This window comes from Anopheles funestus, chromosome X (assembly GCF_943734845.2).
Source record: "Anopheles funestus chromosome X, idAnoFuneDA-416_04, whole genome shotgun sequence".
NCBI lineage: Eukaryota > Metazoa > Arthropoda > Insecta > Diptera > Culicidae > Anopheles > Anopheles funestus.
In genome coordinates, this window is record NC_064597.1 from 2,690,080 (window position 1) to 2,717,716 (window position 27,637).

At 45.3% G+C, this 27,637-nt stretch overlaps 2 protein-coding genes across 3 annotated transcripts in view; one reads left to right on the forward strand and one right to left on the reverse strand.

Annotated features, from left to right (window-relative positions):
* Nucleotides 1–23,989, reverse strand: LOC125762815 (chitin deacetylase 1). Its single transcript, XM_049425322.1, has 7 exons — nt 22,735–23,989; nt 9,321–9,415; nt 5,589–5,700; nt 5,290–5,417; nt 4,079–4,221; nt 834–1,439; nt 1–754 (listed from the first exon to the last, which is right to left on the reverse strand). The coding sequence occupies exons 1-7, from the start codon at nt 22,784–22,786 to the stop codon at nt 406–408; spliced, it is 1,485 nt and encodes a 494-aa protein (XP_049281279.1). The 5' UTR covers nt 22,787–23,989; the 3' UTR covers nt 1–405.
* Nucleotides 1–27,637, forward strand: part of LOC125763160 (uncharacterized) — a 109,570-nt gene that overhangs the window by 363 nt on the left and 81,570 nt on the right. Inside the window, exon 3 of one of the 2 annotated variants that reach the window (XM_049426005.1) lies at nt 19,624–20,754. The exons of the other annotated variant lie outside the window; for it this stretch is intronic. Coding sequence (XP_049281962.1) covers nt 19,624–19,848 — 225 coding nt within the window. The 3' untranslated portion in view covers nt 19,849–20,754. Of the gene's footprint in view, nt 1–19,623; nt 20,755–27,637 lie in introns of those variants that run through there. 2 annotated transcript variants of the gene reach the window in all.

A 27,637-nucleotide genomic window follows, 5' to 3' on the forward strand; every position in this document is an offset into this window, starting at 1 on the left:
TATTTTTGTGTGAGTTTATTCAACGTTCTTATGTATCGGAAGTCAACCATACATGTTCGAGGACAGGTTTTTTTGCCCGGTTCCATGGGTTTCTAAATTGTATCATGTAGGAAACATTACATATCCTGTTTCACAACACTGTCCCGCTGTCTATATGGATCGGTTAGATTACGGAACGTTGGTACTCTCTTGGTCAAACGGGTTTCGAATGTTTTTTTTGTTTTTATTTGTTTTGTTCCCCACACTATTCTGTGATGCTGTTAATCAGCGTGCACACACAGGGTGCTTCCGTTCCGGGGGGAAGGGAAGGTGTCCCTTCATCGCAACGGAGCTCGAATATTATTTTGTTTTAAATGAAAAACGTTACATCTAAAAATTAGGGACCAAAGCAACGCCTCGTACGGCTTACTTCTGCTCCTCGTCATCGCCTTGGTCGCGCCCGGCACTACCACCGCCACCCTCCGATTGGTCGATGTAGTTGTCACGGCCGGGGATGCCGGAACCGTGCGAATCGCCGAGCCAGGGATAGACGGCCGGGCAATCGAAGCAGGTCTCCATGTAGCGGGTATCGCTAATGTTTGACGTCGGTTCCTTGAATGCGAGCGCACACTTGTTCGAGAGGTTGCACGGTTTCGGCGTTTGGGTGTTTTTGCTCTTGCAGTTCCACGGTTCGTACCCGCCGAGCTGCTTGTTCGTTTTCGGATCGGTAATCCAGGTGAGTGCCTGCGTGATCGTCACGAACCATACGTCCGGCCTGGTGGAAAAGAGGAGAGAAAGGAAAATAAGTCTTAGAACAGGCCCCCATGCAGTGTGCCAGCCGGGTAAACACCTACATCGTTTGCGTCCAGTCAAGGAACTTGTGTAGACCACGCTCGAGCTCCTTAATCTGGAACCAGTTCGTGTGGAACGGCATCATGTACGGTGCCTTGTTCTGGTAGTAGTACCGTTCGAAGTCCTCCTGTAGCCATGCAAACACCTCCTCCGCGTCGTGATTGTGCAGCACGCACTGGTCCATGTACGGGCAGTGGCCCCCTTCGTAGCTCTCGACGAAGTGCGCATTCAGCGGTACCTCCCAGATGCCCGGGAACGATTTCGTCGGACAGGTGCCGCTCTTACACTCGTGCGGTATCTTATAGTCGAGCGTGTACGGCCACACCGGGATCGGGTTCGGCGGTACACTGATCGAGCTATCGTAGATGAAGCCAAAGTCTTCGATCACCTTGTACTGGGTGTTACGGCCCGGCTTCAGGAACGGTGCCCGCATACCATTGATTTCGTTCGCCGTGACGTTCGAGAAGTGCTTCAGAATCGAACGCATGCCAATCATCTCACCGACCCACTCCTCGTAACCCTTATCCTGGAGACCCATCTGCAGGGAGATGGTTTCGACAGCAATTTCGTGTCCATCGTTGGCGAGCGTCTGGATCTGCTGGTAGTTGCTGGAAAGATGGAAGGGAAACATTACACCAACGTGTGTCATGCGAATGTGGAAAGCATTTTTCTCATCGTCTTGAACCTAGCAGGGAGTAATTATCTCACCAATCTTGGAATATTTTGTAGGTATTACAAGAGAGAAAAAAAATCCAAGTTGTACGACTCATCCCATTCGATTGAGGCGCCCTTGTTGGACATCATGATTAAAGTCTTCCGGTAAACCCCTCATCAAGCGGGAGCTTCTCACTGCCGCCTAATTATGCTCCATATCCCGTAAGATACATTGATACCGCTAGCAGTCGGATAACCCATCACACGGTGCGCGCAAGATTAGTTTTCGCTTCTCGCACGATCACGGCCCATCTTTCCATCCAAGTCGACTTCTACGACTTCCTATTGAAGAACCATAAAGTAATAGATAGCCTGGTGGGCTTTTCTGGTGCTATCCATCATGTGTGCTTTCGCATGAATGCCGTACAGAATCGCCGTACCTCTATATCGCATCCCAAAAAAAAAGCAAAAGGATACGTTAATCCCCTTTGCTACATGCTCGCAACGTGTGTGTGTGTGGGTAATGCCCGCATGGAAATATGTGAAAATCCACGGACGAGGCGCCACGAACCGGCGCATCGTTTCGATTAGATGTAATGAAATTTCCCATCAATTTCTGTCACGGCGTGAAAAAATGTAATCATAAAAATTGATTATGACGTCCCATCCTGGGCCCGCCATGGAGTTGGTGGGGGGTGTGTGTGTGTTTTTTTTGAGGATTTCTGCCAACCATCGTCTCGGCAAACCTTGAGGAAACCTATACCGCACCAGTATGCAGATTGCATCTAGATTCCCGAGATGCGGGAATGCTAAAACGCATTGAAGCACCATTTAATGCGAGAACGGCAGCGGGTTTTGTGGCAAAAACGTGGTGAGCTAACTGGCAAACGTCCACGGGATGCACACGAGCGAAACGGGATAAAGGTGAACACAACTCACCGAAAGGGTGGTAACGCTTTGTTGGGGATGAAACAAGAAGAAGAAAGGAAAAAATACCCCTTTCGGGGGCAAGCAAAAACTCCCTGCGCGATGATGGACGAAAATTGAACCGACAAAATGGTACGAGGTTTTTGGTCTGGTCCTCTTGTGGCTTTTTGCCACAAGAAGGGCCCAGCAAGATGAAACGTACATTCGCAACGTCACGGTAAAGGTGTGTGTAATGTGGTGTAGCCGCAAAATGGAACGGTGAGTAACGGCTTGGTTTCTTTTCAAAGACAATTTCTATTCCCTGTTTTTTTTTGCCAAACCAATTCTCTACGCTCTACCGTTTTAGTGGCTGCTACGCTCAAAACGTCCGTTATTTGAAGTAACTGCTATCACTGGGAAAGGTGATAGAAAAGTTAGCACACACAAAAAAAGCAATAACAACAAAAAAACTGTGGAAGCAATCCCCACCGGCAAAAGGAACTCGACTCGAAGGAGAAGAAAAAGGGAGAGAGAAAAAAAAAACACACGAAACCACCGGAAGAATTTATTGCACAATTTTTCATTTTTAATGGTGAAGTAATGCTCCCGCCATCAAATTCTAAAGCCCCTCTTGTCCACGTCGGATGAACCAGCTAGCAGTTTGCACTTTTACCCCGTCCGCACGAGCATCATCAGTTGGATATCCTTTCCCAATCCCGGTGTGGGTGCTCTGTTCGCATCGCAAAACCCAAAGTTTGCTGTTATTTCCTTGTCCCGTTCCACATTAGCCGAAAAGTCCGAAGGATTACCGTATCTATTGCTGAGGTGTTTTGCATTCGAGCATTTCGGGTGGAATTTTGTCTCTGGTGGGTGCCCCTTTACACCAGCAGCAGTGAGCATGATGATGATGAAAAATTTCGCCCAAAATCTGCACTTACCGCTAAGTAATGTGTCTTTGGTGTTGGGGGTTTTTTTAGACCGAATTTCTGTGAGTATATATAGTGAGAATTTGCTAAAAAGCAGTTTTTTCTTCACTCTCCAAATCCTACACACTATCCAGGAACACCCGGTTTTTCCCGGTTGACGTGGACACTTCCGGAATTGGTGGTGAGTTCGTCACCTGTACCGCCTGTCCGGTAGAAACATTAGCTAAATTACCAATTCTGGTGAGTGAAGCAACTGGCCAAGGGCTGCGATTCTGGCAAGTATATCTTGCCGCCATTAATAACGACTTTGAATATGGTACATTTTCCCCCAAAAAAACCGGACAATATGTTCGCGTTGGGAAATTAATACCACTTGGAAACAACACGATGGTACGGTGTACACGATGAGCTAGAGCAAAACCGGATATCAGTGCGCCATTGGTGCTTCGAAATGGCGGGATTTAACTAAAACATAGTGGCCCATGTTACTGCCAATCCAATATGGTGGGGGAGATTTTTTTTCTTCTTTTACCAGGAAATACTGGTGTAGGATGATTTGCGACAACGCGCGACACATACCGGATGTTGGAATCTGTTACATTTTGAGAAACCTGGACTTTTTTTCTCTCCCCTGTATATGCAAAGCTCCCCAAACATGAATGTATAGGATCTGACCTCATGTATAGTTTTTTTTTGTAGGATCTCGAGAACTCAAATAACCCTTTTACGGTAATGAAATGGACAACGCGATTCCTACATACCTGTACTCGTGCGAGATGAAGAAGGTACCCTTGATATCACAACCGTTCGGATTTTTTCGCTTGCCGTTAAACACCTTCCGGTAGTGATCGTAGTTGTTCAGATTGACGGCACCGTCGAAGGTGAGCAGAATGATCTGTGGCGTCTGTAATGGAGTAGGGAAAAAAGCATTCCGCCATATCGGTGTCGGCTTAGTAAGTGAGGTTAGGTAAAGAGGTAGAAATTATAGATGGCGCTAGTTGTGCAAGATGGCCACGATTAAGAGAAGTGACAGCAAAGGCATCTTTGTTGGCAGGTGACCTGCAACAAGCTACCGGAACTCTCGGCCGGAAATTGGGATATTGTTAGGCCACGCTGGGAGTGAAATGTTTTTGAAGACAGTCAAGTAAACGCCTGATGTAAACGAGTTGATAATCGGTACTCGCCTACTACTTCGCGAAGTACCTGCCATCACGGGCAAGTGTTATCAGCCATTGTCATCGCGGTGGCATGGTTTGCCACGTTGCCGTTACGTTACTGCTATTCCTTTCGCTACCAGAACTAACGACAGGGGTAGAATCCAACAAAAAAAAAACACCGGAAGCAAACGAATATTGAACCCAAACGAAGCGCAGATGAAGGAACGAGATTACTGCTTCATTGCGATGTTCGATGCATGTACGGTGCAGGTTGTGCTGATAAGGATGTCCCGCTTTGTATTTCGTGTACACCCACCCATATGTGTAATGAAGCTATCGTCTGTGCAGTCAGCGATAAAATCCGTTGATATTTTTCTTCCGATTGGAGTGGATGTGTTTTTTGTTAGGCCTTATTGCACGGCTACACAAACATAGCAGCGAACCGGATGCCAAACGAGCGCTGCCATCTTTTTCTCCAACAAAAAAAAAAACGGCATATCCCCGCGCCATATGCGGTGTGTCGGCCATATTGATCCTGTAATCCATGCGAGATAACATCGCGCCAGCTTGGTGCTGCTGCTACCATCTCTGCCACCTACCTACCTGCCGTGCAATGTTCGTGTTGGCCATTTAACAAGTAGGAAAAATGCAACCGGAAGTGAAAGATTGGAATAAAAGGATAAGGACTTTGGAAGGAACACATGAAGCTGACATACAAAAATTGATACAAAAAACAAAACTATTGTTGCTGCATAATAAAAGAGAGACACAGAGAGAGAGAGAGAGGGCGAATAAAAAAATCACACATAACCTACCTCTTCTGGGTCGAGACCTTTCGGGATCAGGGTGCCATCCTTGTTGCAGTAGCAGTACGGCAGCTCACACTCGGCCGGATTACATTTTTTCGCCAGATCGATCGGTGATTCGGTTGTCGCTGCCGGTGCTGTATGTTTTCCAACACATGCAGGGTAGTTGAGTACGATGGAAGAGACAAAAAGAGAGAGAGAGAAAGAGAGAGAGAGAAAGAGAGCAAAAAAAAGTAAAAAAAAATTAACTACGAAATAGTGTGGAAATGGCAGGAAATTGTATTTAGCACCCGGGAATCGCCACTTACTTGACGCTAGTGGACCACATTTTGCCTCCGCCTTGAAAGTGCAGTACTTCTGGATGTCATCGAAGTACAGACCGGATGGGCAGCGATTTAGGTACGGAAATCCATCAACGCACTGGGGACGTATAAAAGGGGAAAATGGGAATGAAACAGAAAGATAAATAGACACACAGTCCGTAAGCGGGATGTAAGTGAGTAATTGTGTTACCAAGAACCCCGAACGCACGCGTATCACTGAGTGTCCTTATGGGCGCGTGTAGACGCTTGAGGAGCGTTAGCAAAAGCTGCTCAAAATGAATACCCCGACAGTGTCTAGCTTTTTTTTAAACTAGAACCGGATATGAAATTTTATGGATGTATCTATCCACCATCAGCTTCAACTTTTTCCCCCGAAATGTTTCAAGAATTCCCAAGAATATCCACGATAATCGTTACCGTTTGTAGAACATTTGGTCGTTTTTGTTTCGTTATTCTTAGTTCACTCCACCGAGAAAGGAAATGGACATTATACTAAGCGCCTCCTAGCTACAGAATCAGCTGCAAAGGTAACAGTTGCCATAGTGTCTACCCGTCACAGGATACTCACGCTCTCACATATGCCCGGGGTTGATAGCAACGGACATACAATCAACCGACGAATGGGCTGTAAATCAACTACTTAGATTCGTTATTTAATCGCCAGCACCAGTACACTGCACACCGGTAAAGGTAATTGGCTTCACCTTGTGTGCCGAGATTGCTGGCACTAGTCCGAGACACGGGGTGTGTAGAATTTTGTGTCTCCGGAAGTCACCTCCTCCAGGGTTTGCCCACAGTTTTGCCCAAGTACTGGGCACGTTAAAATGTCCTTGCCGAGCGTTATGTCTCCGAGATCGAGATTGAACGTTTTGAGAAGGAACAACAAGAACAGAATAAACCAGAGAGAGAGAGAGAAATCTTTGGGGAAGAAAGACGCAACAAACGAAAAGCGGGGCCTAGCTATAAGGATATAGTTGGGGCCAAGTTTATGGTTATCTTTAATACTTGGAGCATAATATTTTCCATTCCCGCTGGCGCTGCAAACCCAAATATTGCCTCGAGCAGGCACAAGAAACCCAGCTGGTTCCGGTTCCTACCGTCCTGGGTCAGGTTTTTGGGCACGATAAAGGATATAAGCTGGTGACTATGGTGATGTGCATTTTTTTTTGTGTGTCTCTTGTCCGCAGAGAGAAAGCACGACCTTTCCCCACAGGCACACAGGCAGTCGAAATTGACCCAATGTAAGCTTCCTAAAGTTCCTGAGGTAGGTCGATTACGGTAGGTCGTTACGAAACGCCCCGAAATAGTTATCCAATTTCTTTCGCTACTTCAGCATCAGCTGCCTCCAAACTCGTCATGTTGCACACCAGGTCAAAGCAGACCAGAGTTGTACAATTAAGAACAAAGCGAAAAAATGTCCTTTGAAAAAAAAATAAACGCAGCAAGTTTAAATATTCTTTAATCCCAAATCCTCAAGCACAAAAATATGTTCTGGATAATTTTTATCATACCAACAAAAAAAAACAGAACCAACACACTGAGGAACGAACTCCTCATTTTGGACGGGTTGCAATTGCTAAACAAAAAATAAAACCCCGCGTCTCACAGATTGTGTGCAAATTTTGTGAAAAGAAAATTTAAAAGAAAAAGGTAATAACCACCAACAACAGCCTCTTCTTTCCCCCCCAAAAAAAAAATAACATAAACGATTGCCGTGCATTTTTGTTTTTCTTCTGCTTAACGAAAAGTCAGCGAAAAAAAAAAGAAGAAAAAACCATGAAGGACACGCAGCACACTCCTACGGCACGCCAGAAAAGTACGCGAATAGTAATAAAAGTTTGCTGAATGTAATTATTATCATTCTTGCCCCTGCTGCCGGGCAAATTGTGTGAGAAAGAAGCGAACGTTCCGTGACGAAAGTGTTCCACCGGTAGAGGGCGCTACTGGAGAGCATCCCAAAAAACTCCGGTCAACAGTACCGTGCGGCAAATGGAAAGAGACATGGGTGACGATAATATACGAATATAATAGGCATTTCCGTTGTTGTTTTTTTTTTTTGGTGGGGAGAGAGGATGGGCTGCTTCTTTGGTTATTTCCTGCTCGTCTCGGGCACGTCCCGGTGACGGTGTCCGCGTAATTGCGATACGTTTTTTTTTTCTCGGATGTTGGGGGCTAACTTTGTGTCTTCTGCTATTCCAGTGTTTTTGTATCTCCAGTTTTTTTGCTCCTTTTTCGGGAGTTTTTCGTTGGTAAAGTAAAGGCCTACGGTGTATTTTTCCAGATTGTGCCGAGTTCTTCCACCACCGGTAGCTGTATTTTTGGGGGTTTTGGGATAAAGATTTCTTGCTCGTATCTTAGCCGCGCACCACCGGAAGGTTGGGATCAGACGGTGGAATTTATGTTGATTACATTTGCAAACGGCAAACGTTCAAGGGCGTTGCGGTGCGTTACCTGTTTAGGTTACACTGCGTGTACTTTCTTTCAAAGGTGCTATTTGGTTAAGCAGCAGCGGGAGAAAAAAAATCTGTAACTTGTATACCACCGCTTGTCAGGTCAGAGACATTAACGCACTTGTCTTGGTATATTTTGTTGATTGTCGTAGTTTGTTGTCGCCTGTCGGCGAATATCCGCAGGCAGGCACAGAGGTAAAAGGTGCGTGCTTTATCGATAGTTTGTTTATCATACTTTTTTCGCTGCTGAACAGTACTGGACTAGGGTTTTGGAGGTGGGTTTGGGGTGCTTTATGTCTTACGTTCTTACTGATGTAACTTTGCCGACATCCAAGATCTCAATTTTTTTTGATGTTGTTGTTTCTGGGGTTTCGTGATGATCGTTCCATCACCGAAACACGTCCATTTTGATCGATCACAAAATTTGGCACGAAGGTGGCATGGATCATGCTGACCATGGATCCATTTAACCAGTGTCTCGTGCTAAATGTCAAGACACCAGACGCCACCCCACGCTTAGAGACATTCATTCTGCAGACACACCCGATCCGGTTTCCGGTGTTGCAATCGCTGACACCGAAGACGTCAATGAGTGGTGTACCACCAACTCCCACCACCCAGTGTGCTCAGACGAAGAAGCACCCCGAAAAAAAACTGAGGAGATGCAAACTGGACGTCTATAGCTTTTGGGACGAAACAAAAGAAACCTGTTCAAGTGGTTATTTTCAAGGAGAGCTGGCATGGCAAACAACGTGTCCATGGCGCTTGCTGACACGCTGGCAGATAATGGTACCCGGTTTCTTGGTGTTGCCAACCCTGGCAACCGTATCAAGGACGTGCGGTGGACGTGCATCGCGCTGTTGTGATGCTCCCACCAACTCGGCCGGCTTTTCATGTGGTTCGCGGTGTGGCAAAAACAAAAGCGCACAGCTAATGTCTTATTTCGTGATCCGTGCACTGGACCTTGCCCAGACGTAGACGGCAGCAAATAGCACACCGTCAGTGGCAGATTGTCGCCCGTTTAGCTTAATTAAGCCTGCCGCCAGCAGCGTTTACCGATCCCGCAAGAAGATTCAAAACGTCGATTACCGCGGGAGCGTCACTATCATCGTTAAGGCTATACCCGGCAAACATCCCACACAGAGGATTGCTTTTGTTTTCACTGAGCAAGTGCTCCTGGTTTGTTGCTACGTTTAAAAGGAGGGGGGAGGAGCACCCGCATAGGTTTGTCTAGGTTGTGGCGTGTGGGTTTCCACACCGTACGTACCTGATAAAATCGACGGCATGTGACCGGATCGGCGAAGTTACCGTTGCCTTGCTCGATGGGACACTTGAACTCCTTCTCCTCCTTGTTTTGTTGGGCTGTAAGTTGGGCGTGAGAAGCAAACAAAAAGTAAAGAATATTAGTATCCAGGGATGCGCACATCTTGTATGCAAATGGAGCAACCACGCGCCATATAGAATGGATAGATTTAGATGTTAGTAAGAGATAAAGGTAGGTAGGACCGGGTAAGATGGGGAAGAAAATAAAAAGCGAAAGTAAGAGATATTAACCTCAATGTTTCTTCCCCCAAAAATACACAGCAATGTCACGACCCCCAAGGTCTGTCAAGGCCGTGGCGCTAACGGAGGAAATCCCGTTCCCAACACATCTGGCACTAGATGTCCTACAAAATATTGTTCTCCACTCCCCGATCCCCGATAATCAGACCGTGCCGAAACAAGGTTGCAATCAAGATCTTGGGCTGATATCGTTGACTCCTCACTCGCTCAGCAGCCAACTATTCCGAAACCCGAACTTTCCACAGTAACTCCTCCTCCTGAGGATGTCTAGTTATTGCCCACCGGATATCGTTGGGTTTTGTGCCGTCAGAATCCCGGACCCGGTTTAGCATTGGGGGAGCTAATTAAAAAGTTTACCTCACTCCCATTATCGGCTTTGCGGATATCTAACGGAGAGGTACACCAGGATGAAAGAGATCTCAAACATCAACAAGAATAAAGAAAAAAGTTAAAGACTCTCCAAATCGTTTGTTGAAACTGTCCTAAAATCTCCTACAACTGCAATGAACTCTCCAAAAAAAAAACGCCCCAAGTGTCGTACCGAAGGTTGGAATGTTTCAATGCTCTCCAACCCACTGCCATGCAGTTATGCACTCGCTGCAACTTTCACTGTACCGGCTGGAACTTTTATCGCTTCTTTCCAGGGTGCGCCTTACGGGTAGGCAATTCCGTTGCACAACCCTGATAGCGTTGCACAATTGCCCAGGGGCAGACGGGCAGCACCAGATAACCGATCATAGTGTATAGGTGAAACAGTAGAGAATGGGAGCGTAAAGGAAAGCACCCCCCTTCCCTGGTAGTGCCAGGAGAAAAGCTAGTCTGGAAAAAAGAGGATTAGATAATAGAAGTGATATAAATAATGTCCTAACCTTCCTTCCCAACCGCAACCGGTGCAGAAGATGGTGCTGAGCGTCCATTCACGCTTGCTACTCAATGCTTGCTATTTGACACTCCCTGTACATGTCCGTGTTTTTCTCTTTTTTGGCGACAATTTTCCAACAACAACAAAAAAAGCCACAAGCCATTCACTCCGAACCGAGCCGGTGTGTGTGTGTGTGCCGGTTGAGTGGCGAAAATGTCTCGTTTACCCGGTACAAATTCGGACAAGCGGGTCACAGCGTTGGGAAGCTGCGAGAGAGGTAAGCTACTTCCCATTTTTTCCAACCCCCCATATGCTATGCTCTAAAGAAGAAGAGAAAAAAACACACAACAAAACGAAAAAAACAAGAAAAGACAAAATGAAGAACCCCCTCGGAATAAATTATGCTAATACTACGAGGTGGTTTTTCGTGTGATTGGTGTTGTTTACTATTTATGCAAATGCGCGGGCGAAACCCCAAAAATCCCTCGATTGCATCGATTTTTTGGAAACCCCCCCCCCCCCCCAAAACGCTACAGACCAACCCCTTGCACGTCCCGATATGTACTGGGGCCGGCAGATGGTAAAGGAAGTAAGGCACGATGAAGATTATGGGGTTTCCTGGCTGTTGGAGCGGCTTTGTAGCGGTCGGGTCGGTCCACAAAAAAAAGGCTGTACCTCTTTTGCCGGTGTCCTAACCTATGGGCGTAGACTTTAAATGGCATCCTGGAAGGCTTACGACACCTACGAGTGTGTGAGGGGTTTTTTTATTTATATTATATCTCTTTTTTTTTTTGGTTTGGAAATAAATCGACAACTGGGCGATGCAAATTAGAGACAAAAATAGGACCGGGGCTTTAGGTGTTTTGAGCGGATTGCGTGACGGATTGATGATGTGGTGAATTTGTTGCAAATATCCTTAAGGCTAAGGTCGTTCCGAATGCAACCATGTCTTACAAAAGCAGTGGAACGAATTGGCTAGATAAAACCTTGTAAACCTTTGCCTCAGTATACTGAAGAAGTGGATCCGGGTAGTAGTAAACGCATGGCGATACTAAAACACAGTTATTAACTGTCAATGTCAATCGAATTCCTGTTAGTGTACGTACTGCTCGATATCTTGCTAAGGATAATGAGCTAATAAGAAGGAAATGCTTAAGACATAGGGAAAAGGTTGTGTCGCATGTCTGTCCTTTACGACCACGACCGCTTTTGTTTCGATAGCCATGTTACCGTTCGGTTTTTTCCATCCCGGTCCTTCCGATGGACCACTTTTTGGCAGAAGTTCGGTTTCATTAGCGAACGTGATCCAAGAGTTCTATGATGTAATATGGTTATTTTCTTCCCCCTTCCCCTCCTCCTCCCCCCTTCCAAGGAAAAGGGAAGGAAAATTTTCGTGATGGTGGGTCCGGCTCCTTATCATCGTACTGCAGCCTTGGCGCGTACAGTGATTAACCCTTGAAGGCGCAGTGAATGATCGTGACAGATTTAACTCGATTGGCAATCGATCTGGTTTTGGGGGTGTGGACGGGGACTTCTTTGCAGGTTATCATTATGCAGACTGCAAGGTTTTTTTTCGGAATAGTAACAAAAAAATAACCCGGCAAAGTGTGTAAGGGTTTCCTCCTCGCTTCACCGGTATTGAATGCTTTTCTCTGCGTTCCCACTTTCTTCTCCTTCCACATTTTTTTCTCTCTCCCTTATTTGTTTCTTCCAACGCTATCGGTGAACACGATCGAGCAGACACGCAAAATTGCATCCCATATGCCCGTTGAAAACACATAACCTTGTTTTCTTTGCCTCGTTTTGTTTCGCCGTACCTTTTTTCATAATTTGCCTTCCCGGCTGCTACCCGATTGTGTGCCCTTTCCATTCTACGCGAACCTGTTCCCCAACGAAAGAGGAGATGGTTGTGAGGAGGGAGGAGGAAGGGATAACAAGAGCATCGAACACCGAAAAGGTCACCCAACAGCGGCACTCGGTTTTGGAGCGCTTTCTCCTCGCGCATTACAAAACGGTTTGGTTGGCGAAGGGAAATGTTTTGACTTTTCGCATCGGACGTTCGGACAACTTTCGCTTTTCGCTTCGGTCGTCTGGGGGGCCGAGGGTGGAGGGGTCGCAACGGGAGACACTTTTGCCGGGTGGGTTACCGTACCAGATCGAGCTTTATCGACCCTGATGGGTGCAGAACGTTGTGACAGCAAAACGTGAAGACACGGTCGTATCAGTAAAAAGCAAAGCTGAATTAGCTAGTGTAGAGAGTACTGTGCTCGTTTTGGAATGTTACATCTTTTCTGGGTATTAAAGGAAGCAAACAAGCAAAAAAACTGGGACAAGAATGGTAAATAGTATCAGAATACTTAGATCAGACATGTCAAACATACGAGGAAGAACGAGAACATCGATTATTATCTGAGTTGGGTGAGGTTTAGCTAGGAAAATTGAGGAATTATTTGTATATCTTGTGAGTATACTCTTGTACACTTAAGTAACACGCTCTTGAATCCTTCTTGAAGTCCAAGCAACTGTGGTATTTTATTTTCTTCCGAATTCTCCCTCCCTTTCCGACCTATATTGGCCCGCAAGATAATTTTTGTTTGCAAACCGGCCCGCTAGCCAAAATGAGTTTGACATCACTGACTTCGATCATGAACAAAACATTTTCATACGTCTAAATCTGAAAAAGGACGATTTGATACGTCTCTTAACGTTATGGAATCATGGAGATTGGATGTGATGGATGCAATTATGCATATGTATAAGTTGGAATGTGTATCCTTATTCTGTTAGGATATTTTCAAGTATTTTAACAAATTATTACTGGTAGAGTTAAATAAATTTATCGCTTCTATTCTTGACTTAACGACCTCTAAGATCATGACGTCCATTTCTGTCTTAATAGACTTATTTTTATCACATAGCCTGAGAGTCAATCCTTGCTATTGAGGGTTTGGCCCAAAGGGATTTGACACCCCTTCCAGTCGTGTAGAACCTCTAATTGATCTACAAATAATCTAAACGTTATAAATCTATTTAAATACACTTGACATTTAAGGGTTAGTGGCATGATATCACCATACCATAAAGCCACAGCCCATCAGTGAACAAATGAAGCTGTTCATTCTTACACCTACATAGGCCTAGAATAATGGCAGATATTGCCCTCAAGATCACACCCGCAAAAATGCAATCCGTCGGCCTACTAATCGCCATGCAAAGTGACGAAACTGTGAACCCCGAGCAAAGTAAAATCTGACACTGTTCGGCGTATACGTACGCCAGAGGGTTGTTTCACTTTTTCTCTCTCACTTTTTGTAACGCAGCAAGCGAAAGTGATGCTATAAAGGTGAACGAAAAACTGAAAGTGGTTTTCTTCGCGTAGCACTCTTCTTCTCTCGGTGTAGCCGGTTTCCTGTTTGTTGTTTTTTTTGCAGACGACAGACGTTAATAGGTCTTCGTGATATTCCCGGGTCCGCTTGCGGCCATTTCACTTTCATCGAGCGTACGCAGCATACGGGGAGGGAAGGGAGAGGGAGGAAGGGGAGGATAAAAACCGGCTCCGGATAAGGTGAAATGGCTCGCTTTACAGCGTCTCTTTTCAATCTTTCCAATGACGGTACATGTGCGGTGTGATGGACTGTGTCCCTTAGCCTCCACATATGTGGCCACATTTGGACACGATGGACCTCGTCTTCCTCCTCCTTTTTTCCAACACCTTCAAGGGTTTTTTTTCGCTGTTATCGTTACGATGTTTTATTTTTTGTTATCTCGCCTGACTACACCTTCCAACTTGCCGGGCAGGTAATGAATTGCGCGTGGGTTGTCTTGTTTTGTGATGCATTCCCAGGTTTTATGCTATCCTTCTGTACCCGTCCACGTGTCGCACATTTCCCCCCAAATTCTCGACCTCGTACATGTTGACGTTACACCCGGTTTCTCGGCAAAACGGAAAAAGGGCACACGTGCGCGAAAGGATTTATGTGATTACAATTTTTATGTCTCCAGGCAGCACACCTTCGCATATGCTCGCCCCCTCCCGGATGCTTATCTCCCGGACGACGCTATGGTGCGCACTTAAATCTTTGTGATAAAATTTTGTTGTTTGGTTGTTGATTGTTTTCTTCTTCCAACCCACCCTCCTTGCCTCACCGGTCGAGTGAGCAGGGTGAGATGGAAATGCACATCGAGCGCCATGGAAACATATAAACTAAGAAACAGCAAAAGTACATCCACACATTCCACCATGCATGCAAACTAAATTCACGAATTGCGTAAACTGCAGTGAAATGAAGTTATCCGAACCTGGCTATAAAGTAGCGCGAATAAAGTAAATGGAAATGAAGCGAAGGAATGACGAAGTGTACCGTACCGGTAGCCTAACAGCCACTTCGTGTTGGGTTCAGTCAAAAAATTGAATAATCAAAAATCGAATTGCTCAGCAGTAAAATGTACATATAGTAGCGTGTTGTTACAAAACTATACCGTGTGTAGTGGAATACCTTTAGCTGGTGAAGTGAGCTGGTTTTGGTGAGTATTAAAAGGTTTTTTTCGAAGTAAATTTTTGGATCCTCTTTTTAAGGTTATGTTTGTTATATAATAGTTTTTGGTAGACTCCTCAAGAAGTCTTGAAATAGTGAGTCTTTGGTGCGGTCAAATCGAAGACATGTCTGTATATTCGGTAAAATCTTGGGGATCTTGAGAGAGCATTATCGTGCTCCTTGAAATACCCGAGATATTGAGAGTTGGTTATTATATGCAAAGAATGCAAGAACTCTCTGGTTAAGATATTTGAATAGATGAGATATTTATTGGAGATCAATTCTATATTTGTATTTCAAACATTCGATTAGTTTTCCAAGAATATTAGAAACCTTAGGTTAAGACATGCGGATGAATTTCATTGAAGTCCAATTAAATATATCTCTATAACATCCATTCTTACTACTTAAGTATATCTGAAGCTTCAAGAATTCACGAATTTGCACAAAAAAGGGCAAAAGGTGCGTTGACATATTGAGGTCTCTAGATCGAGGTCCGATCACTGAGATTTACATTCTAATCTGGTGATGGGGGTATTTAGGAAAACAAACATACGGCTACACGAATACGTAAGATAAATATAAATAATAACTCAATTTATTGTAAATTTGTCGTTCTATCTTTTTTTCGGTCTCCAGCAGTGTATCTTCCAACCGCATTCCGTTACTCGCCGTTACTTACATGTTTTGAGAAATCGATATAAAATATCTTTTCCCGTCGATAGTGCAAAAAACCCCCTAACCTATCGCGTGTTTTGTTCGCTCGGGGGAACGGTATGAGCATGGCTGTAGCAAAACATTGCACCCATATTTCAAGACTATCTACGACGTCCTATACCATTCCGTAGCGTAGTACAGTGGGGGACCTACAAAAAATTTAAACCACACCATATTGTCGTCTGCTAGGGTCAATGGACAATGGGCAACAATATGTAATAGAAGAAAAAAAACACCACCACCATACTGTCTTTCGAGCAGAGGAACACATCTTCTTGGTGGAGTCGGGCTAAATGGGCAACAGTGTGTCCATGGGAAAACAAACAAGGCTGTAAACATGAAAAATGTGTCCTTTAATAAAATATATTAATAACTCTAAAGCTCCATTACGTTGGTCAACACTGGGTAAATTGTTTTCGATCAATGGTCAATATTTTGAACGCTCCAAGAATTGGGTTAGTCCTTGCAGTGTACGAAGAGTGGAACGTACCCACGCCCTTTACCGTAACGCGCAGTGAAGTACCGGAGCTTTAAATGGTCGTGATTGGGGTGGGCTTGTACGCTTACGGACATTTTCCGTGCCCATTTTACCATGCCACAGGACCTGCGATGTGGCTGCGTGTGACTAAACACTGGTGCCGGCTTATAAGCCGACACTGAGCCTTGGTCGGCCTTTGCTAACCTTGCAAAAACCAAATTGTGTGCCTGCGGATGGACAAAGGGCACGATGTAGTATTGTTTTCTTGATCTCTGGAACGTGCTCCTGCGAGCGTTCGTGTGGGCGAAGAAGTCCTTGGTGATATAGTCACACGCCCCCATTCCTTCACCGTGTCTCGCCGTGTTAGGTTCTGTCTATCCTTTCACAATAAAAACGTGATGAATGTAATGAAATATTAAGTCCATTTGGGGATGCCTCCACAGGTGAAGGCGTTGTTACGGGTTTGAAATGCGTATTGCCAGTTGCCTGCATTAAATGGGTTGATATTTATTTCCTGTTTGTCATCTTTGCTCAGATAGTCACGGTGTTGCAAGAAGTTATGTTCTTTTTTGCTTCAGACAGGAGTACTTTAATGATTTTGAGTGTGATCTCACTACAAAGTTGAAGTTTTTAAAAATAATTAGCTGAGATCTAAAGATTATCATAAGAAAACTTTAAATTGTATTGGAAATTTTGAGAAGAATTTGACGAGAGAGAATTTTGACGTATTGAACTCAAGTATTTAAATCGTAAAATGAAGTAAAATAATCATTTGAGTTGGGCATGAGTTAGATAGATGTTATAGTATAATTAATGAGTGAAGTGCTCTCACCGCTGTGAGTTGAGTATGAGTACCCACTTGTGCGCAATACTAAATGCGCGACTAGACCAACAAGACGATATGATGTTCGATGGTACTAAGCAGAGGATGTTCACTTCCGGCACAAAGCATGACAAATGTTACTCAGTTGAAGGAAAGTGTGTGTGTTTTTTGTGTCTTCGTCGTACCCATCATCTACTTTGTCCATGTGTGTTGACACTAGAACACGAACTGACCTTCTCTTTGGTTTTTTGGAAAGTGCGCGAGGAGCTCCTCATCCAGGTTTCCAAGCCAAACTTCAAGGATTCTCTTTGCGGTACCGTTTGTGTTAGCCATTGTTGTGTACCCATTAGACTTGATAAGAGTAGATGCGATGTGTGTGTGCGTGTGTTATGGGGATGGTTTTCCTTCCTTTGTTGCTGATGATATTGACTCTACCTCAGACTTCTGAGGCTCCCTTCACTAACCACACGCTTCTACGTCCACGCCGAACCCAGCGCGCTCTGCGAGTCGAGTTTTGTTTGCTCGTTTATTTACTCGACTCGCTTGTTTGACTGCATGTTTGTTGCCGTAAGTCAACAGAACTGGAAAAGATGAAATAAAATGAAATGGACGAGTGGCGAAAACAAAACCCCAACCACCGAGACGTAGAAGCCAGCACGATGGACGACCCGATGCCGAATATTCGCCCGGAGACGCGGCGGTTCTGAGGTTGAGGTTGAGTTTGTTTTATGTATTCGCACATCGCAAAAACAGGGGTGAACAAAAAAAAACAAAAGAAGGTTACTCTGAAAAGGCCAACCAAAAAGATTGGAGGGAGGCGGGGGGGGGGGGGGGGGGGACTCATCCTTGCGGAGCAAAGCATACACAGCTCACACTCGAGGGTCCTGAAGATGGTCCCATCCGTTCCCGGGAACGGTAAGAGGTCCGGACAATATTCTTCATCCGGGACACGGACAACAACATCCCAGAAATTGGGTTGCTGTCGGATGGTGTTTTTTTTTATTTAATTTTTTTTATTCACTCTTAGTTCGCGGGATATACACGGGAACATGTTGTTTGAGCATAGCCGCGGCGTATTTTTGCTTTCAAAAAATCCCACGATTATCGGTAAATTATCTCAAACCCCTTTTTTAATGACAGTAGCTTAAAGGGGTGCTACCACTATCTCGCCGGGTTTGCGATAGTTTCCAAACCGTGGCGTCCCGGTTTAAGCTGCTGGCTGCTGAGCCGCTGAATGATGTTGGCCACACCTCCCCTAATCACACGGGATGCATTATTCAGTGGTTTTATGGGTTTCGTTTATCTGTGTGTGGCCAGTACGGATGCGTTTGGGGGTTTTGCGAACCGTGTTGATTTCATGCCGCGATATACTCGCCCGATCCCGACTATCCTTGTGTGTCGCGCGTGTGTGTATGCGTGAGTGAATCGACTAACAAAGTTGAATGATTTAAAAAGGCTAGATTTGAACTTTTCGAAGCTTTGGAACGAACTGGTGTGTTTGTGTCGAAAATGATTGCATTCAAGAAATAAATCCAAAATAGTAAATAGTAGATTAGTGGATTTGACAGCTGTCATGTTTTTGACAGCAGTTTGTTTTGCATTTGATAGAGCAATCTGTCATGTTGATGAGAATTTTAATAATGTCACCTATTTTGTTGTGTTTTTGTATTTGAAGTAAAAATCAGCTTATGCTGGTTGAAAATGAAAATGACGTGTGAGCGAATTTTGACAGTTCAAACCAAAAGAACGTCAAACGAAAATGGGAACAATTTTGCACACACACACACACACACACACACAATCAAATTAGATCGTGCACAATGGACATATACTGGAGCTGGAGTGTATCATGCAAGAAAAATAACTACCTCGAAGGCACACGACAACCAACCACGCTAGCGTACAAATATTGCACCCCCAAAAAACCACGGCCGCTGACAGTCAGTCCCCACAGCTCCACTGACGGATGCGTTCGAATTGGATGGCGATCTGCCCACCCCACCGGGTACCTAATTTGTGTCTAGCACACGCTTTGATTTGCATTTGACCCATAACCTCGCCGGCACACCGTTCACCGCGGTACCGGAAGCGAGAGTTTATCGGGTCGTGGCGGCTTATCGAGATGAAAATTATCGGTAAACAAATTATGAGAACGGCTCCCCGGTGTGCGTACGTAATGCGACTTTATTTGGCTTGCAGCGTGCACGCAACGGTTCGCATGCGAAAGGTTCACGGTGGTTCCGGTGCTTGCATTTGAATTCGGTAGGGCACATCAACCGGTACTGTGCCTATGGAAAACGTGCGCCACCAAACGTGGTGCGAGCGTTTTTGGTTGCAACAATCACCAAGCTTTGCTCGGCCGGCGAGGTGTCTTGTTAGGGGATGAAAATTACGTCTACTTATGAGCACAAACCAATCTTTAGTATGTCGATTTTAATAATTGTATTTTAATCAGCGCGCCTAGTATTGTGAATGAGGCAGAGCGTCCTGTTTAGGGGTCGGTTTGGCACCATATAAGACCATTATAAGGCAGTAGTGGGAAGTGGGTTTTTTTCAGTGTAGTAATTTTTATTTTCAGATTTCTCTTTTTAGAAAATGACTTTACCCAAAATATCACAAAATTGCTCCGTGCTGTCAAAATGTGGCAACACAACACCGGAAGTAAGTATTCTAAAAAGCGTGAATATGTGTGTGCACATTGACCGATTAGCTGCACCGGAAGCAATGCAAAGTGCCTTTCGCGAAAAATGGTTATCAAACCGATTCGCTCCCCCGGCCGGAAGTGATGCAGGGCAAAGATGGCAGCTAATGGGTTGAATGGCGGAAGAAAACAAAAATAACAAAAACAAAAGTGAAGCATTAACTCATCTGTTACTGGTTTTTGAAGGTGAACAGCAAGATTACAAAACTAATAGCACTGCAAGCTTCTTCCGTGATGACGTAAAACAGAAAAGAAAATTGCACCCATACGCTAATATACCATGTGAAAAGCGTGCTGTTATTATCGCTTCATATACAAAACAGCCGTCAATAAAAGTGGTGCGGAATTGGGAATGAATGTAAATTTTGTTTTATGTAAGTGAAATTTCGATAAACACCTGCATTTGATGGATAGCAATTAAAAGCGAAGAACGAAACACTTTGGGCACCAACGAAAGCGAGATTTGAACTCGTGTGGAACATCCGAACATCCGATGACGTTATCGATTACGCTATGAAGCTTACCGACGGAGGGTAAGTTAAAAGTGCTTCATATTCTACCGATGATTTGTGTGTTCTCCCGAAGAAAATTCTCTATGTGTGATATGATGAGTAAATATTAAAATTGTTTTATTTAAAAGTAGTAAATAAAAGTTTTTTTATAAGAAAAATAAATTAAAGAGTTCCATCGATTTATTGTTAAGTATTAATAAACGTTTATACGGTTGACAACCGGATGCATTTGTTTGTGGCGCTTCGAAAGTAAAATGCACCCGACAGAAATGCGCAAAATGAAAACAAAACTAAGCAGGTAATAAAGCGGTGCAAAGAGCAGTAATATACGAATCGCTGCGTGGAAAGAAAGTGAAACAAACCGATGGAAAGGAAATGAAGTGCAAAATGAAGACGGAACGAATTACAACAACAGCAAACAACAAAAAAAGGCAGGAAAGAAAGAAACAATTACAGCGCAACCGGAAAAAAGAAATGTAAAATCGAAAGCTTTCAACACCCGCGATTGAAAATTGGTCTCCACCGCCTCCTCCTCCTCCTCCTCCTCCTCCTCCTCCTCCTCCTCCTCCTCCTCCTCCTCCTCCTCCGCCTCCTCACGTTACTGGTGAATAATTCAAACTGCGCCAATATTCGAAAACAAACAATAAGAGCGAAAACAATATAACAGCAGCAGCATCACGCCGTAGGTTCGGGGCAATGTAAGAAACCTTTTGCCTCCCTAGTCACCCTTTAGTTGGTCGGAATAAAAGGGTTATGCAGTTGCGTTTTTTTTTTGTTTCGTGCGCGACTTTTTTTTCTTCTACGGATGAAGTAATGTAAACCGGCTTGTGTTCCACCGTACACACCTTCGTTCCTTCTTCCCCTTAAACTTTCCTCTTCCAGACTTCCACACCCTTGTACGCCACCAAACCAATCAACGCTAATGGTGTATCGCCGAAGAAGCGTACGGTGATGCAAACGCGTCCGCTAACGAGCGCCAAAGCTGTTTTCTTCCACTTCTACCGCGACGCGACATTTGCCGCCTTACGGCGGGGTTACGTGTGGATCACGGCTGACCACCACTTTGCTTTGGAGGGAAACAACAACAAAAAAAGTGTTTTTTCCCCTCATGAAAGACGTGTGGTTTCGTGCAAAGAGTTTGGAGAAATTATAGGCGAGAAAGCTTAAAATCGTTTGCCATTACTGTGGCAAAATGCTGGAATGGAAAGCTCTGGCACGAATGGTAGAGTTTGTGGCCTGCAAAGATCGTTCCTAGCGCTAGAGTGGCCGCTACCCGCTCGCATACATGCAAAACATAATTGCAACAGTGATGGAGATCTGTATTAATGGGTACAAATAAAACCAAAAACTAAAACGCAACGACGGAATTAATGTACAAACGTTAATTTCTATATTATATTGAGGTGTAATGGAGCAGTAAACTGAGCTTGCTGGAGAGGTCACGGCAGGCATACTGGCTGCAAGGCTTTCGACTCCGAAATATCGCAAACACATACCAGCCAGCGCCAGTGACAATGAAGGAATTCGAAACGAAACAATCCGGTGCATGTTGTGTTGCAATCGTGTTTTTCCTGTATACCGACTACCTGCGCCCCGGTGGTCCGTCAAGCGGAACCAAACCTGTGAGGGCACACACTCAGGGGTTTTAGTGTGTCTTGCCTGCTTTTTTTGGTTTTGTTTTGTTTCCAACAGCCATCTGCTTTGTCTTCTCGAAATGAAGAAACAATGGTGAAGAAACACCAACTCCATCGGTGTTGAACGATTAACCACCAGTCCCGAGTCTGATTTAACAGGCGGAAGTTACGCCATTTTTTGTTGTTGTTTTTGTGTTTGCTCAGGAAATGTGTTTTAAACAGATGCGAATTTGGAAGGGTAGCAGCAAAAGGAAACTGCTTAGTTTTTTTTAGAGAGGCATGAAGGAAGATTTCACATCCGTTACCTTCAGAAATCTTTGTAAAATAGATCGATTTTGGAGAATTTTTGATATCTCTCTCTCTTTCTCTCTCGCTATTGCTTTAACGAATCCTACAGAAATAGTGGAGTCGACATCACCCTAGTGCTGTCACCTTTTACTCTGGAATGCCTCCGTTGAAGGCCATCTTGGGGCTCGGGATTCAAGTTTGAAAGTGAATGTCAAACGTGAAATTGATATGAAAGGGAAACATTGGAGAGCACTGGTCTCACCCTCCCCGGGTGCGAAACAAATGATTTATACCGGACCGATAAGCTGCAGGTAGGTTCAGCAAACAGGTTCGTGCTTTCGTGTGCAACGTATGGCCCGACGAGTACAGAAATGGAAACTTTCCGAACTTTGCGGTATTGGATGGAATTTTATGATATTCAACCATTCGTTCTTGGGAGACATGCGAAAGACACCGGCGATCAAGATCGTGCCTCTTCCGGGCTCCATCCGCAGCGTACATGAAACTTCAAGCTTTCGAGGTTATTAGCTAGTTGAGAGTAGAGTGAAGAGAAGATTTGGCCATTTACCGTTTGCTAGACAGACGGCGGCTCCGAATAAAGCCACGACTAGGGCACGCATGATGTCGCCCTGGGTTTTCGTTGCCGTCGATGAAGTATTGGACGATTGCTGGACGTGATCCTCGGGCGTCCAAATTACACTGCGTCTCAACACTACTGCTTCCGGGTTGGTGTGCTAATCCACATACACAAACACAGACACACACAGTAACACAATCACGCCACACGCTTTCTCTTAAGCAAACTATACTACTTCCCGAGGTGTTAGGACTCACAGCGCTAAACGACAAAACGGTCTCGGTATCATCGACCCGCCGGACACACACTCGCACTCGCACAGCCTTACGGAGGAGGGTAACTACCCGGCAACTACACACCACCGAACAAACTTTGGTCAAAACGTGAGCAAGTAAAAAACAAGACTAGTATCGGTGCAGGATCCCGCCCGGGTGGCGGTCTGTGCCGAATGGCGGGTGATTATAGTTTGATCGCAGCGTCGGCACTGCTCTTGGTTTTCGCCCACCCGGAATGGCAGTTGATTGTAGATCGATTTGGAGCTGCAAACCAAGACTTGCTTGTCTACTATTGACCACTGCCTGCACTGGCGCTGAGTGCTGCCAGTCTCGTTTGCGTTCGGATCTAAACTGGCGTTGGGGTCACCAGTCTCGTATCCCCCCACTGGGTTGGGTCTTGCACACACACCTTACCCACACAGCAATGCCATGCGAATACGGGGACTGCTGCATAAGGTAGGGGTAGATCCGAATAGAAAGAGCGTGCGAAAGAGAGAGAGATGAAATGAGAGTGAGAAAGAGAGATAGAGATAAAGAGAGAGAAAGAGAGAGAGGATAGCATCATGCATGCTTATAGGAGTGATGCCGAGTCGTACGAAGCAGACCTCCCGTACTATAGAAAGGCGTCTGACTGGCTGCGTGTCTGCTCTCAAAGGTGGTAATCGCTTAAGAACACTTCCCCAATGGAGATCTGTTTTGTGTTTCGCCGAATCACAGCTTTTTGGAACTGAACTACCTGGTCAGTCGGTTCCTTTAAGAGTATAAGATTTGAAGAGTCTCAACATTTATATTCTACAGAATCTTCTATAGTTCTTCTCTTACTCAAAACCCTAGATTGTGTGTCCAAAGTATGGAGACATTTCTCTGGTACATCTCCAGTGAAGATCTTGAGTCGCCCAGATATGTCATATCGGGTTGTGGATTGCGGACTATTATAGTCAACGCACACAGCCACAGGTGGGCACCGAAAAGAGGTGGTGGGTATGTGTGTCCGAATCGTGTAGACCCCCGTTGGAGATGATCACCTCTGCTCAACCCTACTCCAGCACGAACACGTACATCGGCACGGGTTACGGGTTTTTCACCTTCCTATGCTGTATGCTCTTGCCGATTCTTCACTCCACTCGTTCATCTCTGCTTTGTTCGTATGCTATTTCCGCGCTGTCTCCATTCCCTTTTCCTCCCCTTTTCTTCCGGCCCCATAACAACTTCACACGTCCAACTCATTCGAGCCTGGGGGGAATGGCTTTTGGGTTGTGCTTTTGTTTGCTTCGTTTGCATCTTTCTGCGGATTTGTTTTCTTCGTTTGCAGCTGCAGAAAAGCACCACGACGTTGTTTGACGTCTACTATGATGGACTGGTGCAATTGTGTGTCTATGAGAGTTCGAGCCTAATGGCAGTTTTAGTTGATTTGACATTTAGATATGAAATATTTAAAAGAATACATAAGTAGAATACGGATTTCTGTTGGGTGTCATATAGAGTTAAATGTTTAGCCCTTCAGTTTAGTAGCGTACTTGACTTCTTTGTATCCCGGACACATACAGAGTCCTTTAAGAGATTAGAGACGCGACCTAGATGAGGTCTATTAATCCAAAAGCAATAGACTAGATCAGTTGGATGTTTTGAAACTAGAAATGTTTTTGAGTCTTGTATTCAATTTCCAAGATACATGGGTAAATCCTTTATCTATTTTAAATTAAATGTCAAATCATTAATATGCTCTGGAGGTTGAGTTCTCAGTACATTGAGAAAACAAATAACCAATTAAGTTACCTACTGTATATGTGTTTTTCTTTATTTCTATTCCATTGCATTCGGAAACTACGTGTATTTCTCATTCGCTACCCCTGTTAGCAAGCTCCACACGTTGTAAAGCATCCGTACTTCATCCTGGGGGCACGCTTGTATCCTAGCAATTTAATGTTGCCGCAATCGCAGGCTCTGTTTGTGAGCTTTGAACGGGGCAACCGCACGCCGCACGTCTCCCAATGTTTCAAAAACCCGTTTCAAAATCGCGATTACGACCTGCCCGTGCACCACACGCCATTTTGCTTCCAAAATGTGACCAGAACGTGTACTTGTGTGTGTGTGTGGTAGGTAGGGATCCACAAGGGAGAACACATGTGCCATGTTGCCATGTCGTTCTGATTCCGATTCCTCGGGTATCAACAATCCATCGGTGTGTAGAAGGACCGTTTCCGTTTCCATCTCGCCGGTTTTGTTCCATTTCCATTTATTGAATGTACAATCGCTGCGGTGGATACGTGACGCTTTGGCTTAAAGGACATAAATACAACAACAAAAAAAAGATGAGAGAAACTGTAACGAAGGTTTTATGGGCGGGAGGAGGTACCATACCCCCCCCCCAAAAAAGAGTCTGTACGTCCAATTCGAGATGGATCCATCACCAACCATCTAGTGTTCTCGCAATCGTTTCGATATGAAATGCGCAGTATTTGTTTAGTACACCCATAACCTCATATATACGTAGCAGGTGTCCCATACTTTGGGCCCCCGCGCTTTCACTGTTGTCTCGCTGTTGGGTTTGGTGATCCGGTAGTCTCGGCCGTGCTGAAATGCCGTGCCGTGCAGCAGTACATCATAGCGTCATTGGATAGGTCAGGATACGTGTACGTCAGGTGGGCAGCTGAGGCAGCATGAAGCCGGATGAGGGTGAAGGGTTACAGTAAAGTATAACAAAAATACATCGTGGTTTTGAGGATACAGGAGAAATTCGGCTTGATTCATTTTTTTCTTCTTGTTATTGCGCACACCGGTGTACGGATACCGTACGCTCAGTAAAAGTTGTTATTCACCAGCGTTTGTAAGGTGCATTGGGGATGTTGGAAACGTTGCAGGCGGTTCAAGAGCAATAGGCAAGAGAGCTTGCCAGCCCCAAAATCCGACATTTACTCAGCAAACTTCGGCGCAAAATGTTTCAGCCGTAGTTTTCAAAACCGGCCCGGCTCAAAAGTTCGACAGCAATCGGCGAAAAGCGAAGGTATTACCGGACTGGTGCGTTGCTCCGCTTAGAGACAGATAGCAGGTAGCTCGTTTTCTGCTTGTGGAAAAGAATACACACACACACGGACAGATATACATGTGTGTCACACGTTGGTGGTCGGCTTTTGCTTTTGACCAGTTGACTTTCGCAGTTGACCTTCCATCGCAGGACATCCACACTGTCCACCTTTTGTCTAGATTCCACCGGAAACGTTGGAATCGTGATGACGGTATTGGTGAGCCGTTGCCACCCAACAATCTGTGGAGTTGTCGCCCAACGCTGGAGAGACTCCCCCCGTCACATGCATGGCAATTGACGAATTTTACGAAAACGTCTCCCATCCACCTTTCCGAACGTACTGGTTCAGAACGAACTTTCCTGCACCGCTCCAATGTTGCATTCCCGCATGTCCTCGCCCACTGTGTGTGGCGACCAATTGCGGGCGTCTAATTGCGCCCGATGAAGATGAGGCTTCTCGCCCTGTGTTGTACCACTGTACCAGATTTTGCGATAGTGTGTGGTGTACGGCAGCACCATATCAGTGTGCTGACCGTCTCGAAGATCGTCTTTGTCAGCCTGATGGGCGAAACTCAGCAATCGGGGTATGTCCTCACATTCGAGTGCTTCTGGTTTTGAAGATGGCGGAAGCTGAATGCTCGCAATGGTGGTTTGCCGCGGTGTATAGTGTGCGAGGTCGACGGGGCGAAATTTTTGGTTCACCGTATCGAATGAAGCAGCAGGCTGTGCTATAGTCGGCCAAGGTGCAAAAGCGCACTGCAGACCGAAATTCGGTGTACCCCGTCGGGGTTTTTGGGGGGTGCAACGTGCAAAAGGGGAATGGAATAAAAACGGATCTAACTTCAACGCACTAGTTTTCCCCTCCCAAGATGCGGCGGGACGTGAAATGGGTGACGTGATATGGGTGCAATGGCAAATATTGTAGAATAGCAGCAGCTCGAACGACCAGCACGAGGAAGAAATTGCAGGATTTAGGGCTTCCGAAAATGCTTCCAGCAACTTATGGCTCATAATTGCCATCCCTCTTCTCCCTGTGTTATACCGCCTGGTAGCGTTTCTTTGCCCGGTGTCTTTAGGGGGGGTTTTCTTTTATTTTCATTATTATTTTAACTCCCTTAAAGAACTAACGCCAGGAGCATATCTGCACAGCTTCGTACCAGCTTCAAGTTCGCTGGTTTTCGAGGTTGCAGGGTAGGGTGGCGATTCAACAGTGTGTTCTGTTAGTTCGCTTTCTACTTAGCCACCGTTCGATCTGTCAGCAGAAAACTCGTGAACGTGACAAGGCGGAACAGTACGTACCAACCGACATTAGGAATATTAGGCCCAAGGTATTTGGGGGCCCTCAATAGCTGTACTGTATCATCCGGTGTTGGAAGATTTAGCCAAAGCTTCCCTTTCGGTGCACTAAAGCAATGCTACTACTACTAGTAGTCAAGGCAGTATTCACACACTCCGACAGCGCCTGCAATCAAACGCAAAAAGCTCCACCTCCAAGCGCCTGGATGTATGCAATCGAACGCAGCATGTTTCTTTGCTGGATACTACCACGGTACAAAGCGTTACGCCTAGATGAGTCGCCGGTTCGAATACATTA